Here is a 17473-nt window from a genome sequence, read left to right as displayed (position 1 = left end):
AAGAATGAAGATTTCCATGGCATGAATCGTTAATAAAGGTACTTAAAGGATGAGTCCTAATATAGCTTAAGACTCTAATGCCTTGTAACTATTCATTTCAAAGCAGAAAAAATATAGTTTCAAAATCTCTCCTTTAATGATATAAGTGATGAACTTAAAATTTCTTAGTAGCTATTTTCGTAGTTAGGTAGCTGCTTAGTTTTCAATTACTTAAAGCTGAAATGTTCATTTGGCTAAAAACTAGCATTAATGTTTGTGAAGAGGAATAAATTTTGAAAATGGGGAGATAATCAATAACTGTCCAGAAAACTAAAGGCACTGTTTCAAAGCAAGATGGCTGTGAAAATCTATGTAGATGAAGTGAAAGAACAAATAATATAACCCTACTTAGTATTAATACTGTAATCTTACTATATAAAACTATAAAAAATCATAGCACATTTTAAAGTATTTGTGGCATTTAAGCAAAGTAAATTTCAAAACATCTAGAAACTTCAGCAGATGCAGCTGTATCAGAGTTCTGATTTGTCACTGTCATTTACCTCATACTTGTATGTCTGGATATTTTGTCACAAGAGCTTTGGAGCTGGATACATAATCTAAAGTCTCTACTAACAGGAATCATTCTGTATATCACACTGTATGTAATATGTCCAGTAACCTTTCAAAAAAGCTCCTCTACCACTTTGACTTGTTTCCTTGCAAATGCAACAAGTTAGACAAAATCATAAACTTGCTTATTACAGCTGTATCAAATGTATCTGATGTCAAAATCAGTTCCATATATTTTTGTTATTATCACTATTTCACCTAACATAGCATGTGAACAAAATTAATCATTCTTATTTGTTAGGTTAATAAGAACTTCTAATTAAGACAAAGTGATTAGTATGATACAATTATGAAGCCAGTGAATTTCTCGTATTCCACGTGTTTGTAATGTGGATCAGTGCTTATGTTCTTTATGAAGGTCTATTCCTTTTATTCATATTAAGTACATCTTATTGACAGTGAGTGGTTTTGGCATTTTCAGAGAAGTGTAGAAGGTAATACATAATCAAGAAAAAAAAGCAAGTGAATGTCTTATCTTCTCCCTGCACTTCATTGTGTTAATTTAAGCACTCCATCACTACTATGCTGCTTTCCTGGAACAACTGATCAGCTCATATCCATGTATACATCTTACTGTATTCCTATCAGACACACAGCCTTTACCTTTTTCATTGCTTCAAAGGTTTATTTTATGTGTCTTGAAGCATTCCACATCTTCATTACTTCTACTTAACTGCCATCTTTAGTCACTTTTATTGTTCTGCATTTTTTCTTAATTAGATTTTATGCTGTCTGTTCTTCTGACAGTTGCCATCCTTAACTGTTTTTTCTACAGCAAAAGACACCAATTTTTTTTCTTCCCCTAAGTCAATCACCTTTTTTTGCACTTCCTTCTCAGGTAATCCGTTCCACTGTTCATCATTTTCTTTTTTTGTTGTTGTTCTGAAGGAAAGTACAAAGAAAACATCTAATGCTTCTTATTCCATTTTTCACATTGGCTTTTCTCACCGTCTGTCTGCCTGCTTCTACATCTTATGTGTTCATAATTCTGTTGATTCTACCTGTGTCCAGAAAATCCTTTTCCAATTCGCATGATTAGACAATTACATATTTCCTTCAAGTAAGGTAATGGAGACAGTGATCCATTCCTGCATTACCTTTAGATTGATTATGGTAATTTGCTGTACTTATTATGCACAACAGAAGCATACTGGAAGGATGGCTGCAAGCAGAACACCTGCATGTGCAGCATTCAAGACAATGCTTTCTAAGAACAAGACATCAGTGAGAGCAAATCATCATGTCCCCCACTCTGTTAACTGTTGGAGATGCTGAACTAGTTTTACAGACCTTAAGTAGCTGGAATCTGTATGAGTAGACTCTTAGCCTGTTAACAAAGTTGCTCCCATCAGCAGCTGACACTGGCCAAACTGAGTCTCTAAAAAAATAAAGTTTTTGAGATATGGTATCTGCCCTTTCTGGAATGCCATAAAAAGTGGATCAGCCCAGTAGAAAAGATTAAGATCAGACATTCCTGATCTTTTCTAGAACCTTATAGGAAGCGCTAATTTCTCAAAAGTCTTTCATATTATTTTCTAACATCTTGATGAGGTGTTAGTATATGTGGATTTCATTCCTGTGCATGCTGTAAAATGATTTTTCTCCTAACAGTAGTCCTTGTAGCTTCCTTGGGATCTCTTCACTGACACTCGATGCGTTATTGTTTAACCTTTGTTTACTGATGACTCTTCAGCCCTATGGCACTGGTTCTTCAAGCCTAACTTAACTTGTCATAAGATGATGTGTTTAACCAGTACTACCTGAGGTTCCTCAAATGCAATACCAAGAAAGCAAATAGTGCAGGTGTGGTGAGTAAGCTGATAAGCCATTCAGTTTGAAGAATCACATTATCAATTTATGTATTTCCAATGAGATGCAATACATATGACAAGAAGCTGTCTTTAGAAATAATCTAATAGAAAATGCAGAATTCGAATGGAAATGGAACTAAAAGGAATGAAAATACACTATACTGTAGCCTTCGACTTCTTCCTCAAAAAAAGAAATAGAGATAGGTAAAAGGGGGCTGCATATTTTTCTTTTTAGTCCTTTGTATTTTTTACAGATATGCCTTCATCTGTGGAGCTGGATGTATAAAAGAATTCACCTTTTCAAGCAACTGTAACTCCAGCTACAGCTCTAGTTTCACAAGATCCTGTAGCAAGACGTTTTGTATTTAAGTAGCATGTGAAAAAGTTCTTCTTTCATTTAAGCTTGCCTTCAAGATTTAAGTAAATCTGCCTTTTTCAATTGCTTCCTTAAAAATTTCTGCGAATCTTGCGATATTGAGGCTCTTTTTTTTTTTTTTTTTTTTTTGGTACAGTTCTTTGGCCTGATCACAAGCAGAGCTTTGTTTAGAGATTCCTGTATTTTAAGGTTCAAAAGCACCATTGTATTCTTGTCTGAATTTCCAGGTGATTAAATTGAAGGGTCTCAAATGATAATTTCTTCACTGTGTCTGCAATTTCTCTTTTGAGCCACAACTACTGAAGCCTCCGTACTTCAGGCATGTGTTATCAACAGTCGACTATCATCACATGCTAAAATGGTGAACCTAATTTTCTCTTCTGAGCCTTTCTCTGCTACCTTTTTTAATACCTTTGCCTACTAGATTGAGCAGCTTGCCATTATTAAGTTTATGTTGCCATATGGTTACATATTTGCCTATCAGTCAGCCATTACTTAAGCTTCTTTTAGATAAACTAATAGACTAGGAGCCTGCTCTAAAGTACTGACATACTGTAGGACGTAAATGAAACAAAGTTTAAAGGTAGAATTAATAGCAGGAAATTAATACTATTGACAAGTGATATAACTGGAAGAAACAAAATTTCGAGCATGCAGATCCTTCTGTTAGTCTGAACAGCTTCAGCAAACTTCAGGCTAAGTATGGATTTGCAGAAACTCTTAATTTTAACCTAATGTGGTAATCAGACAAGTTTCTTCTTTGACAGGAGAAAAAGGTGATTGCCCTATGTGATCGCTTGCCCTATGACCAAAGGAGCAAATTATCCACTATGGAACACTGATAAATGAGTTGGAGGCCAGGTGCAGTGGAAGACTATAATGTGCTGTAAAGCCAGTATTTTATTGAGTCCATGATTTCTAGTGCATACAGCAGTTCTGAATTTTTGTTCCCAGGCTCAGCTGTTGAAGGTATTTTGTGGTCTCTGAGGTTGTGGGCTGAAAGGTCAAAGTTATTTTGTGAAAAATGTTCTCCCACTGGGAACCGGGCTGTTAATTAAAGAAAAGCTATTGCTTCCTGCTACAAACCTTGCTGCACTGTAAGGTGTTTTTTCCAGATCTCAAGTAATTCTTCTTTTCTCAGTCTTAACTTCTTTCTGGTTGTTTTTTTTAAACGCTTTTTTTTTTTTTTTCCTGTAAAAAAAAAGTGTATGCATGTTATTCTACTGATTTTAAGCTGAAACATTTAAAAAGAAAATACCCTTTTTGTGTACCTACCTAACTTTCTTGCTATACATGCAAAGGCCCTGTTTGTCCTCTTAGCTATAGCATTGCTTTAAGTATGGTTGTTTATTTGGTTACTTAAGTAGAGTTTCTGCTTTCCAGGAAATACTCCCACTTTCTAAATTGGCAACTTAGCATTTTACCTTATGAAAAACGTTAGATTTTTTTGTGAATTCAAATGCAGCTTTTCCCTTAAACTCTTATTAATTTCTAATTTCAAAGCATGGCAATTTCATAACAATTTTTCCTTTGAAATTGGTCTTCTAGATGCAACATAAAACTAGGAAAAAGTGTTATTCTTTTCTAGGAAGGTGAAAAACAGTTTCCATGGCACTTACTCCTGATAGGCAAGAGGTATATCTGATCTCATTACTCTGCTTGGTCTTGTTAGCTGACATTGTTCTGTTTATTACTGACCTGTGGGAAGGTAAACAGTATTGACTCGGTGCCAAAGTATTTTTCAGCTCATTACAAGTCAGGATTTTTCTTACTTGTATTATAACAACAACTTACTTCCTTGGCATATATACACTCATTTGGCTTTGAAAAGCAGCAAACTACAAATTTTCAGTTTTTGCAGGTGTCCGGCTCATTATTCAAAAGCTAAAAATTCACAGATATATTGAAATTCCTTATAAAAGTGAAGATGTGTCTCTGCTATGAGAGACAGATTCACATGAAATGCAGGGATTAGAAATTATTTCTTCTTCATTTTACATACTACTAATATTGTAAAAATCCTGCTTTTTTCTAGATGTCCTAAGACATGCTGCTATGAGCCATTTTTACTACATACTGAACAAAGATGTAACAGCACAAATTTTATTTTTATGTAGATCCAGTTCACACCACAAATATTATTTCTGCTCAGTGCAGGCACCCATGTGCAGAGTCACAAGTTGCATCCACCCTAATCACTCAACACTGGAGAATTTTAAACTTCACAGCACCCCGTTGCATTTAAAAACACACAGTACAATTTTTAGGGCCAGTGCTTGTTAATGTTTACAGAAATGGTCTGGAAACAGGAATGGAATCTACATTATGTAAGTCTGCCAGTGATGCTAAACCAGGAGGAGCTGCGGGCTAGAAGAGCTGGGCAATCACCAGCCATATGAAATTTAACAAGAGCAAGTGTCAGATTCTCCACCTGAGATAGGGTAATCCTGGTTATACGTACAAACTGGGGGATGAGAGGCTGTAGAACAGCACCACAGAAAGACATCAGGGGGGTAGGGGTTGATGGCAAGTCAAATGAGTCAACAATGTGCCCTGGCAGCCAAAGGGGCCAGCCAGCTGTGTCCTGGAGTGTGCCAAGGTTGAGGGAGGTGATTATCCCACTCGACACTACACTGGTGTGTACTGTGGGCAGTTTTGGACACCTCAGTATAAGGAGGACATAAAACTATTAGATTGTGTCCAGAGGAGGGCAATCAAGGTGGTGAAAGGTCTCAAGACCTGCAAGGAGCAGCTGAGGTCACTTGGTTTGTTCAGCTTGGAAGAGAGAAGGCAGAGGGGTGCCTTCATCGCAGTCTACAACTTCCTCAAGATGAGCAGCGAAGGAGGTACTGATCTCCTCTTTGGTGACCAGTGATAGGACGTGAGAGAAACAAATGAAGCTGTGTCAGGGAAAGTTCAGGTTGGACATTAGGAAAAGGTTCTTTGCTGAGAGGGTGGTGGGTCAGTTGCTGGAATGAGCTCCCTAGGGAAGTGGCCAAGGCCCCAAGCCTGTCAGAGTTCAAGGAGTGTCTGGATGATGCTCTCAGTCACATAATTTAGCTCTAGGTAGTCCTGTGAGGAGCAGGGAGTTGGACTCAATGATCTTTCTGACTCCTTCCAACTTGACATATTCTATGATTCTATATTGCACCAGTCTACTTCCTGCCGGCTATCTGGTTCAAACAGATGTAAACACAGGATGAATTACAGTCACCGGTGTCTGTCGGCTCCCAACCATCCCTCTGATCCATCAGCAATGAAGTTGCAGATTCTCTTGCAATGACTCAGTAGAAAGGTGTTTCAGTCTCTGAGAGCTGAGCCATTGCCCTTTCTTTATTTGGACTATATAAGAAATCTTTCCAGGACGTAGTCTACAAAACTGACTGTTCTCTGTGTCTCACTGTGAGATGTATTAGCAGCATTATTAGATTTCTGTACTTTACAGATTGTATTGGTGAAGATGGCTCTACTCAGCAACTAAGCTGTCTTCAGTCTAGTCAACGTGTCAGTAAATATTCCTATTTCCTGTTCCCCAAGCTCCAGAAATAGATAGAAAATATCCAATGCATGCCGGAAGGCCATTTTACTTTTCTTTTCATGTGGTTTCCTCCTCTGCAATTGCCTCAGATATATCTGAAAGAACAAAGCAATCTTCATGTATGTGGTACAGGAGCTTCGAACACATATACTTGAAAAGAAATCTTTTCTTCAGCATCCTTTAGCTTCTTGTAATTTGTCCGGCTATCAGTTACTGCTTTAGCACCAAGAGCTGATGAGTTCCACCAGTCTTCTGCCCACCAACTCACAGGTGGGTTTCCTGGTGAAGCTGAATAAAGTCTTTCACATAACTGTGACCTTTTGGAAGATATGCTGGTTGCATCCAGCTGGGCATTTAGGGGCATGGTGACATTACTGATAATGTACCAGTTTGCTGTATCCACGACATTCTTTTATCTTGTTACATCCATTTGCTCAAGGATAAGCTGATCTATTTCAAGCATCACCACTGTCTGGTCTTGGATACTGTATATCAAAACATTTCTTGGCGGTTTATTCCTCTACTACTCTGCTATGCCACCCCTTTTTTTGGAACCCTTCTATCGGTAGCCTGCTTCAACGGGAGAAAGGTAGGGGATAGGCCTACAGTCAGTTTCCCCACACATCACGTTGTTTTGTAGGAAATGGTTTCTGGTATCAGAAGATGGCAAACCATTTTGAATGCCTTCAGTCAGAAGCAAAAGTCAAGTATGACGACTTCGGTCACAGTAACCCTGCTTAATCAAAACAGAGATTAATGTACCATTGTCAACGATCAGGATGCCTGCTCATTTATAGATACAAAATATTTTCGCATCTATGTATTTTATAGTGACTTTTTCACTGCCAACTCCTCTCATATGGAATTTCTCCATAGCACAGAAAATCCTCATCAGTGTTGTGGAAATAATAAGAATGTGCATAATGCAAACCAAAACAAGATCTGTGTTTCCTGGACAACTGCCTGATTGAAGGGACTTTCAAAGGACCAAATCTCCCAATGTATATCATTTGCAACTGTTGTAGTCCTTGACTCTGAGGAGGTGAGGCAAGAATAACAGAATACTGGTCAGACAATTTCAGGGTCCATCAATATCCTTCCCTCTCAAGTTAGTCAGTACATATGAGATCTTACGCTTCAGCTGAAGTCGTGTGCAGGTGACTATCACTTTGGTGGGCAGACAAATCCTTCGGGCATGTCTGGATCCATGTTAATCTTCTTTCCTTCATATGAGTCATTTGTGATAAGGAAATGTAGACAAGATTAAATTTCTATCAGACAGAGGTATAACTGGTTGGAAAGCTGTTCTCAAGAAACAGTTAATTATGCTTCACTGTCAGACTGAGTGCATTAAAACTTGTTCTCCAGAGACTACACAATATTTAATTCATGATTTGAGAGATGGAACTAGCATTTAATGCTAATGATAACCTGGAAAAAACCTACAAGATAGTATTATGATCTTAAGAAATTATTTTAAGGATTTGGTTCAAAGAATGACATGTAATGACAATGAAGATGAATACTAACTTCTGTGTTTATATAGAAGTAATCTTTTGAATAAACACCAGTGAGGAAGGACTGACTAAGCAATAGTTCTGAACTGGAGGCGATAGGTGGATCACAAGTTGCACATGAGAAAACAGCATACCTTTATAAAAGATATGACTGTTGTACTCGAATATATAGAAAGGAGGATTATTTGTAAAGCATACAAAGTGGTTCTTCTTGACACTGGAAGGGGCTTCTCTCTGGCTTAGGGTACCACAACTGGGGAAGGAGTCGGACTGATTGGACAGGTTCCAGAGGAGAACAAAAGAATGATCAGAAAGCTAGAAAATATAACTTGTGAGAAAATGTTGAATAAATAGAGGTTGTTTAATCTGAAGAAGAGGAAACTGAGGAAATACATCTATCTTCAACTATATAAGTTAAAAAGAAAAGGAAAGAAAAGGAAAGGCGAGGAAAAGAAAAGAAAAGAGAAAAGAAAAGAAAAGAAAAGAAAAGAAAAGAAAAGAAAAGAAAAGAAAAGAAAAGAAAAGAAAAGAAAAGAAAAGAAAAGAAAAGAAAAGAAAAGAAAAGAAAAGAAAAGAAAAGAAAAGAAAAGAAAAGAAAAGAAAGCTTTTTCTATGCCCACTGCAAAACAAGTTTGGGTCAAATAGCAACAGAAGCTTTCTAACTGTATTTTTGCTCTTAGATAGTGAGGCACTGAAACACATTGCCTGGGCAAGTTCTGAAGTCCTCCTTATGTTCGAGAACAGGTAAATCAGATATCTGTGAGGGATTGTTTTAAGTTGATTCGTCAGGCCAACAGGACAGTGTCGATGACCTTTCATGGCCTCCTCAGCCCCATTTTTTATTAATGGCTGTGAGTTTTTTCTCACAATTTATTTAGTAAGCTCTGCTCCTCCCTGCTGGCTTAATCCTGATTCCATGGCCAGGATGGCTGCTGTCCTCTTGTTCTGCCTAATTTTATTATTTCCACTTGCCAGTAAGCAAGAGAATCCCAATAGCTGATTGATTCTCTCAGTTTGTCTTGGCCTTGTATACACTAATAGGCCTTAATGGCCATGACCTGTGTCACCTGGGGCCCCTACCCACACCGGAGGGCACAGGAGCCTCAGTTCAGCTCAACTCTGGGCTTTTAGTCCATGCCTGAGATATGCTGACCTTCAGCTCAGCTACAGCATTGCCTGTGCATTACTACAGATATTGATCCAGACCCCAACTCACAGACTGACTTCCCAGTTTAGCGTCAGACTTGTCTCATCACTGTGGACCTGCCTGGAGATCAGTGGGCTGTTTGATCATGGTTACTCTCACTGGACCTGATCCCAACCTGTGGATTGACATCCCAGCCTGACCTGGGATCTGCCTCATCACCATGAACTCACCCGATGCTATGCATTCTTGGTTAAAGAAGTCTCAGGTCTGCCTGTTCACCTTGTTGGGGCACCGTGGGACTAAGATCTATCTGGGGAGGACGTGGTGCTGCCAGCTGTGTTGTTGTGCTCAGCCCACGGCTACCCTTCACTCAGGGAGCCTTCACTCTTTTCTGCACCCTGACACAGCCTGCTGATGCAGGACTTCGTAGCGCTCTGCCATGTCACTTGCTATGTCCCATCTCATGCCATAGCTGCTGGATAGGTCTTGTCACTAGAAGTGCTTTTCCTTTGGGAGAAAAGTTCTTGCCAATAGTAAGAAGAGCAACAGAAATACATGAAGAGATACATGAAACTGGCAAAATGGGTCAGGATGTCATCTCTTACAAGGTGTGGCTCACATTCATCCCAGACTGCTGGTACTCAAGGAGTTCATGTTTGTCTTTAGTTCTGGTGAGGTTCTTCCCTTGTCAACTGTTCTGCTCTCTCTCTTTATCATACTCCTGCATATAAGTGCGTGTGTATGTATATGTACACACATAAATATTTACATGTATCACCAGCTGTGCAATTCCCTGGGGGATGGTTAAACCATTGCTTCTGTACATAATCTTCAGGTATCCACTGACTGAATCAAGTGATTTGCTTATGCCTCAGACCCAGGTGTCCTGGACTGGTCTTTGGAAGTGTTTTTCCTAGTTATGACTTCATCCAGGAAGCCAGATGAGAGCCAAACTCTTTTTGGATCTAAGTGGCTTCCTTCAAAAAATGTGTCCTTGCACGCCTGTCATAAGCTTTTCCTGAACATGGCTTTGGTCTCTTCATCTTACCTAGAGGACTGAGGTAATTCCATTCTTTCTTGTAGGAAGGAATTTCTAGAGTCTCTGGACTCAGTTGTTAAGAGGCTTTTGACTTTTTACCTCCACAGAACTAGATCTTTCAGATCCAGAGTTGTTTGTGTCAGCAGCTGAGAGGTTGAAAGTCAGGAGTGCCAAGCAGGATAACCACCAGAGAAACCTGTTATGAAAACACCAAAAAGGAGCCACCCTCCAAGATTAATACACATTACACTGGAGCTTAGTCTAAATTAGTGGCTTTCTTGAGTGGTATCTCCATTGCTGACATCTGCTGAACTACTACCAGGAGTTCCCTCCACACCTTTACCAAGTGTTTTGCCATTTCAGAAGCATACAGGTGTAAGACAGCATGTGGTGACATGTTTCTGCAGTGGTTGATGCATGAAGAATGCTATTTCTCCCTACCTGTGATTTTTAGGAGGAACTGCAGGATGAATATAAGTATGGATAATCTAAATTAATAATTTCTGGTTTGAAGATTAGAAAAAAATTTACACATCAGCTGATGAAACTGTCAAAGATGTGCTGTTCATGAGCACGTTCTTCACATACTCCTTCTCCATGGCGTTGGAGTCTTTCTCAGGACTTTCAATGTAGGGATTCTGTGATGGAAAAGGAAGTAACAGTCTCCACTTTGTGTATGTAGCAAAGCCAACAAGCCTGACAGGAAGAAGGTGGAATGTAAATCTGGTGAATACTGCATGGTTATGAAACTGTCTGCTTCAAGGTTTTGTAGAACATACAATATGCACATGGATATAAGATGTATAGATAGATACAAGTATTTGTGAAATATTTTTCCTCTTGCTGTTGCAGGTTTCACCCCAGAAAGTAGATCTTGATGCAAGATTGCAAGAGTCCATCCTTTTGAACATGCATATGATGATGCTTACTAATAGATTTTTATTTCTTTTAAAAAGAACTACTTAATAATACTTACTGCTTTTAATAGAAGAACAGATGTCAAATAAGATATTGTGATTTCTGAAACAGTGATAAACCATTTCAGCCTGTGTGATCATGCTGTCATAAGTCTTGATATCACTGTATTTGACTGGACCACTCCCCTTCTCTTCCAGTAATACTACTGATTTCATCATCAATGTGTGAAGAGAAAGAGGGTGCTTCACAGTCTGAGAAGGGTGGTACAGCCTGGCCTGTAATCCTTTACTGTGAGATTTCTGGAGGGTGGGGAGAGGGTGGAAGAGCATTTATTTCAGAGTAAGAGCGTCATTGCTGTAGTCTCATATTAACATTGGAAATGGTATTTTAATGAACTACAGGGCACACTGTTGCACATGGCTGGACACTGGAATGAAGTGAAGCTCATCCCATTTGGATTTCTTCCATCTAATTTTATTTTCCAAAGCTGCATCCGTTCTTGCAGAAAGAGGATAATCTAGACAGAGCTGACTGCAGGGCTTGATCTTATGGCTGGCTCTTTTTCAGGGCACAAAAATGAAACAGGAAGTTCCTTGCGTCCTTCATTATCTTTCTTTTATTTCACATTTTTTAAACATTTGTTTCTATCAGTTTGTGAATATTATGTAATTGTATTCCTTTTTGTTTGTTTCTTTCAGAATGTTCTAATTGTGGAGGTAAGCTGGGTGCTTATGTCATATTGTACTTCGATAAAGTTACTTAGTGAAGTCATGATTGTCTGTTCAGTTTCTAAAACCCATCTGTGTTTATACTTCTTTAGCTGGGAGGAGGTGAGGAGGGAGAAGGATTGATTTGCTTAATGACCTCTCAGACTTTTTGCAGTTGGGAGAGGAATCAAACTTCATTGCTGTCACTGTAATTGGTCCTCTGCCTTGTGATACCCAGGAGTCTTTGTTTCTGTGTCATTTGATTTGCTCTTTCCATGGTTTCATCAGCTCCTGTTCTGCAAGTTGTTCTGTTCCTTGGAGGACAATGAATTAACTGCAGTGATGCCCTGCACTTCTCAGTTGTGTGATTCTGAAATAGTAGCATAGCCTTGCACTTGTTTTACAGCTTGGGGGTTGTTCACACGATGGTTGAGAATGTCAGTCATTCTCTTAAGTCCCCATGACTCCTGCTTGTTAGCACTGCATCCTGCGGTGTTCCCTGGGGAGAGCCTGTCACAGATATGTTGCTGATGTTAATCAACAGTGTAGAGGAAAAGAATGTGTCACCTCACTGGTGCTACAAATTCTCTCCATTAATGTAGGTGATTCTCTTTTAAAATCCAAAATTCAAAAAAATTTCCAAAAAGCTGGAAAAGCAACTGGAGCATGTCAGGTTCTGAGTGGCATTTCAGACCCAGTCTGCTTGCGTGGGAAGTAAGCTGGACAGTCTAATGAAGGACATGTGTAAATGTTGGAATGTGTTTACTTAGCAAAGGACAGAAAACCACTCATCAGCCACAGAGATGGCTGCTTACCTGAATAGCTGTCAAGGAGCTCCCTGTTTGCTAATGCTAACTGCAGTAACAGAAATGAAAAACATCTGCAGCAAATGTTGATGCTATTAGATAGCTGGGGAGCAGAGGCAAGGTGTTGCTAATGAAAAATCCACACCTACAGACATCAGGATTAACAGCTGTTCTCCTTGTCATGGTCAGTTTTGTAGCCAGGTACCCACTGCTCTCATTCAGATCAGTCTGGGTATTGCAGTTCTGGAGAGTACTCATTTGTACTGGACCAATAAAAGAACAAATAGATAGATTTAGTTCTGACATGGAGAGATGCTGACAAATATAAAAAGTCTGATCCCTACATCCTTGCAGTGCCCAGTAAAGTCATCTCCAGCTCCATGTTGCATCTTGAGTACTAGAAACACAGCTGTATTCACAAGGAAGTAAACAGTCCTTTAACTGATTTTTTTTCTATGAGTAGAAAGTGTTTGCTTCAAAGAGTGTGAGCTCAATTGTTACCTTTTTTTGATGTGGCTTACAGTACACTGGGAAAAATACATCATTTCCACAAAATTAGAGGGTGGAACTGCTCAGTCATTGTCCAGATTTCCTCTTTTCAGCTTTCCTTTGTTTTTAACTTACTCTGTTTTTCATTTTTGTAAGGATATTGTTGGAACTGGAAGGACTATGAAGGTTCTGCTTAATACTATAGAAAAATATAAGCCAAAAATGATTAAAGTGGCAAGGTGAGTAAAACAATAACAAAACTTTAGTAATTTATTAGTCTAGCCCAATGTATTTTCCAGTGGAGTTTCCCATTCTGAGATACTGCTTTAATTTGTTGCTGTAGTAATAACCACATGAGGGGCTTGGCAGAGGAGCTGCCTGAGTCACTAAAAGAGGGTGAGGAGAGGAAATACTTTTGTATGGTTCTGCAGTGGCAGGGACCCTTCAGCCATTTCAAGACTAGCGCTGATGGACTTTGAAGGGGAACGCACCCATCTTTTCCCTGCCATCAGGACCTTGTTGAGAGGAGAAGCAGAACAAGACTAGTGACTCACATGGCTTGGAAGTTTTTTGATAAAGAGAGTAGGTTTTATGCATGTGGTTCAGGTAAATATCCAGATTTACATGGGATTTATTTTGTTTCTAATTACAGTTTGTTGGTGAAAAGAACATCTCGCCCTGATGGCTACAGACCAGATTGTAAGTGTTGTTGTGAAACTCTGTACTTCACAGGACTAGAAGTTACCATTATTCTATCATTTGGCTTTCCTGTCATTCTGTGGACTGCTAGAAGCATTGTGAAATGCCAGGTGTCCGTGGGACTGTGGGATACCATGGAAGGATTTGTATAATCGATAGTCGGAAGGATTTGTATAATCGATAGTCTCCATATAGTGTAATGTTTTCTGCAGAGTACAAACTTTATAAGAAAGTTATGAAAGGGTTTAATTTTATCGATGAAAGGTGAGTGGTTTATCTTCTGTCTCTGGCAAACTATATAGAAGAGAAAGTCCAAAGACTTATTAGAATAAATTATGTAATAACAGGTGTGTAACTAAATACTGAAAAGAATAGATCCATCTAGGAGGGATTGACCAGAATTTGCTATTGAATAAGGCTGAGCTCGAGGGCTGGGGAGGGGAGAGTAGGCAGGTGAGTACATAGAGGATGTGGGAGGGAGAGAAACTTAATGAAGCAGAAGTTACTCAGTGTTGGGCATAGCTCTGCAGTTTTAGCCCAGTAACCTAAACTGGGACCTAGGCATTTTGTTGGACAACTTTTTATACAGTAGTATTTTTAACATTTAGAATTTAATCCAGTAATTTAAAGTATATATATTGGACTGGATTCACTGATGTGATACATATAAAAAATACAATAAAATTATTTCAAGAAGGGTAGCTTAATATTTTTATATAGTAACTTGTAAAATGAAACAGGTTTTATCCCTTTTTATTCATACTGTGATATGATAACTTTATAAAACATCAGAGATCACTCCAGTAAATCACTGACGTGCTCTGTCTTTTCCTCACGCACCTGAATTTGCGATTCTGAAGTGTCTACTACCCGCAATTTTTAACAATTGAATAAATTCCTTACTTGAATACCTGTAAATTTTTTTTATTTTATATATTTCATCAGCACAAAATTTATATATTTTGTGCCGATACTGCACAAAACTTCAAACTCAAAAATATACATGCCCGTGCTTAGCCCTAAGTATGCGAGTTGTATTATTCAGCTACACTACATGTATTTATTTTGTTAAGCATGTGCATGAGTCTTCATAAGGTTGGGGTTTTAGATCAAGAAGCATTTGGCATGTTTTGGAAGTATAATATACAAAACAGGTTTTGCTATTCTCAGAAGAATAGAAAATCTATAAGTCTCTGAAAGCTATCTCTGAACTAAAATTGTACTTTTTTTCATCGTCAGTGTGATATTGGGCAGTTTTCATCACATGCATGTACCAATGGAGCTTCCGAACACTGGCAGAATTTTTCAGCTCTGATTTTGGTCTTCTTCCGCAATGTGTCTGTTGTACTGGTGATAATTGTACACGTCTCTCCTACTCTCCACTGACTATTCACATGCCTGTCACAAATACTCTCTGAGTGGGAACTGAGCGTAGGGCTACTGCTGACAGTAACATCACCTCAACTGACTACGTATCTCTATATTTCACTTGATGGGAAACCAACATACGTATTTCAGGGCTATGTAATTGCCACTAATCTTGTATTGATGGTGTTTCTTATTTGTCTCAATACAGATTACGGCTTTGAAATCCCAGATTTGTTTGTTGTAGGTTATGCCTTAGACTACAACGAGCACTTCAGAGATCTAAACGTAAGTTTCTTCAAAAAAAATAGTTTAAAAATCACTGTTTTGTTTTCCCGGGGTGTCTTTAAATACCCTATAATTTGTCTTCTCCCTGGGTCCCTAATGTTGTAGGAACCTCTCAGTGAGTGTAGAACTCTTTGCAAATAATCTGAAGGAAAGTCAGCTCAGCACTGTGAATGGTTCCTTCCCGTCTCTTCCCCGTAAGGTCAGAAGTCATACCTCTGCTACGCTTCCATCTTCTGTGAGCCTAGGACTTCACAGGTCCGCCATTCCTAGTACTTGCAGAGACAGCAGTAAAAAGGGAAACACAGCTACAGTTCAGACAGGTTTGGACTTTTACTGCTATGATGCCTGCCCCTTTTCCCATTGAGATAATGATGGAAAAACGGTGCAAGCCTTGCCTTTGCTTCCTGTGGTACTCCCAGGGGTGGACCAGTATGCTGAGAAGTGCATAGCTTGCCATAGCTTGAAAGTGAAATCAGAATTCAATTCCAGGTCTCTGGAAAGGAAGGGATAATTACAAGACCACTATATTGGTCAAGCAGAAGTATTTCTGAATGATTCATTAATAATTAATAATGTAATCAACAATGCTGTTGCAATCCATATGATATTTTTTTCAGCACATATGCGTTATCAATGACCACGGCAAAGCAAAATACAGAGTCTGAAGCAGTAACATCCTCACCTGAAGATTTGTGTAAGCTCAGCAGAACAGAAATATGACTACACTCCCTCCAGCATCTCCCAGAAGAGTGGTTCAACTGACTTGTGTTTCTTTCAACTCAGTGTAATATAGAGTTTTACTCTCAAGATACTGATTAATATTTACAGAAGTGAGAGCTGTTATCTAAAATGTGAAGCAGAGGGCTTTCAAAGTTAATAACTTTTTAAAATATTAAAATTAATTACCACATAAGATGCCTTTTGACTAATAATCTGCCTGCCTCGAGTCTCACTGTGAATGACTTTCCTTCACTTAGTCCATCATTCTGTCTGTTGCGATTCATGTACTTCACTGTGTGCATAAGATCATTCAAAAGTGCCATTCTGTGCATTGAGACTATTTTACAGATTTTTATTGACTTCAACAGCCCTTTAGTCTTGTCAGATATGCTGCTGCCAAATTGAAAGTATTTTTTATTTACTTCCACACTTCAAAAGTTTCAGCTGAAGCTGTACATTGTATGATCATACATTTCCAGCAGTTCCTTACAGCATCTTCTGAACAGTTGTTTTAAGTCTCAGAATATACTGAATTAGAGAGCTGCTGCAACATGAACCTTTGCAAGACAGTGTTGCTCTGGAATTGGAAGGTCTTGGTATGTCACGTAGCCATAGAACTAACTAGTTTAATGTGCTGAATTTTAATCAAGCAAACAATGCCAGGCAGCTTTCAATTTCTGCACGGTAGCCTTTTACTTCTGTAGGACACAAGTAAAAAAACTAACATAGTATTCTCCTGTGCGCATATGCTTAACTAAATCTCACTAAGCACAAAAGTTTAATGCCAGTCAGACAACTATTCGGTTGTGATTTGATTTTTGTAGAATGTCTAAGTTGAGGCCTTTCATAATGATTTGTCATCTTTAAGAACAAAGAGCTGACAATGTTGGAGAAGATTGATATTAAAAAAAAGGAAGAAAATTGTGTAGGAAAACATAGCAAGCAAGTTAACCCATGGATACTGTAGCTTCTAGAGCTTCATTCCCTTTTATATTGTTTTTGAAGAAGTTGGTTAACTTACGTGCGGTATTAAGTTTGAAAACTCTCATTCTGCACTGTACGTGTCTGTTCTCAACAGCTTCCCAAGGGAAGCCAGTGCAAAGTAAGTCGCTGTATATTTATAGCTTTGCTCTGAACTGTGAGAGGCACATTCAGGTTCCTTTAAACTAATAAAGAAACAGTAAGAACAGTTGTTAAGTTGCATAGTTGTGTATTTTCGTGCTTCAGCATATTTCACACATCCCATAAAAGCTCTTCAAAAATATGCATTTAACTGGTAGTCTGGACATACCTGATGTATGTATCCTGTGGGTCATGAGCCATTGTTATTTGGATAATATCTATAATGTTAATGGCATGAAGAAGTAAGATCAAGGAATTATTGTGGTTACTAGAGAAATGCTTTTGACCTTTCTTCTTTACTCATTTAATTTATATTTTT

General features: G+C 38.6%; 1 protein-coding gene across 2 annotated transcripts in view; it reads left to right on the top strand.

Moving 5' to 3' along the window:
• Nucleotides 1–17221, top strand: part of PRTFDC1 (phosphoribosyl transferase domain containing 1) — a 45404-nt gene extending 28183 nt beyond the window's left edge. The window contains exons 5-9 of one of the 2 annotated variants that reach the window (XM_054058373.1): nt 11657–11674; nt 13117–13199; nt 13613–13659; nt 15272–15312; nt 15930–17221. In XM_054058373.1, the coding sequence (XP_053914348.1) occupies nt 11657–11674; nt 13117–13199; nt 13613–13659; nt 15272–15312; nt 15930–15977 (237 nt within the window). In that variant the 3' untranslated portion in view covers nt 15978–17221. Of the gene's footprint in view, nt 1–11656; nt 11675–13116; nt 13200–13612; nt 13660–15235; nt 15313–15929 lie in introns of both variants that reach the window. The other variant, XM_054058372.1, reaches the window with a different exon arrangement.
• The last annotated feature ends 252 nt before the right edge of the window (nt 17222–17473 follow it).

Source organism: Cuculus canorus, chromosome 2, assembly GCF_017976375.1.
Source record: "Cuculus canorus isolate bCucCan1 chromosome 2, bCucCan1.pri, whole genome shotgun sequence".
Taxonomy (NCBI): domain Eukaryota; kingdom Metazoa; phylum Chordata; class Aves; order Cuculiformes; family Cuculidae; genus Cuculus; species Cuculus canorus.
This window is presented reverse-complemented; position numbering and strand designations above follow the sequence as displayed.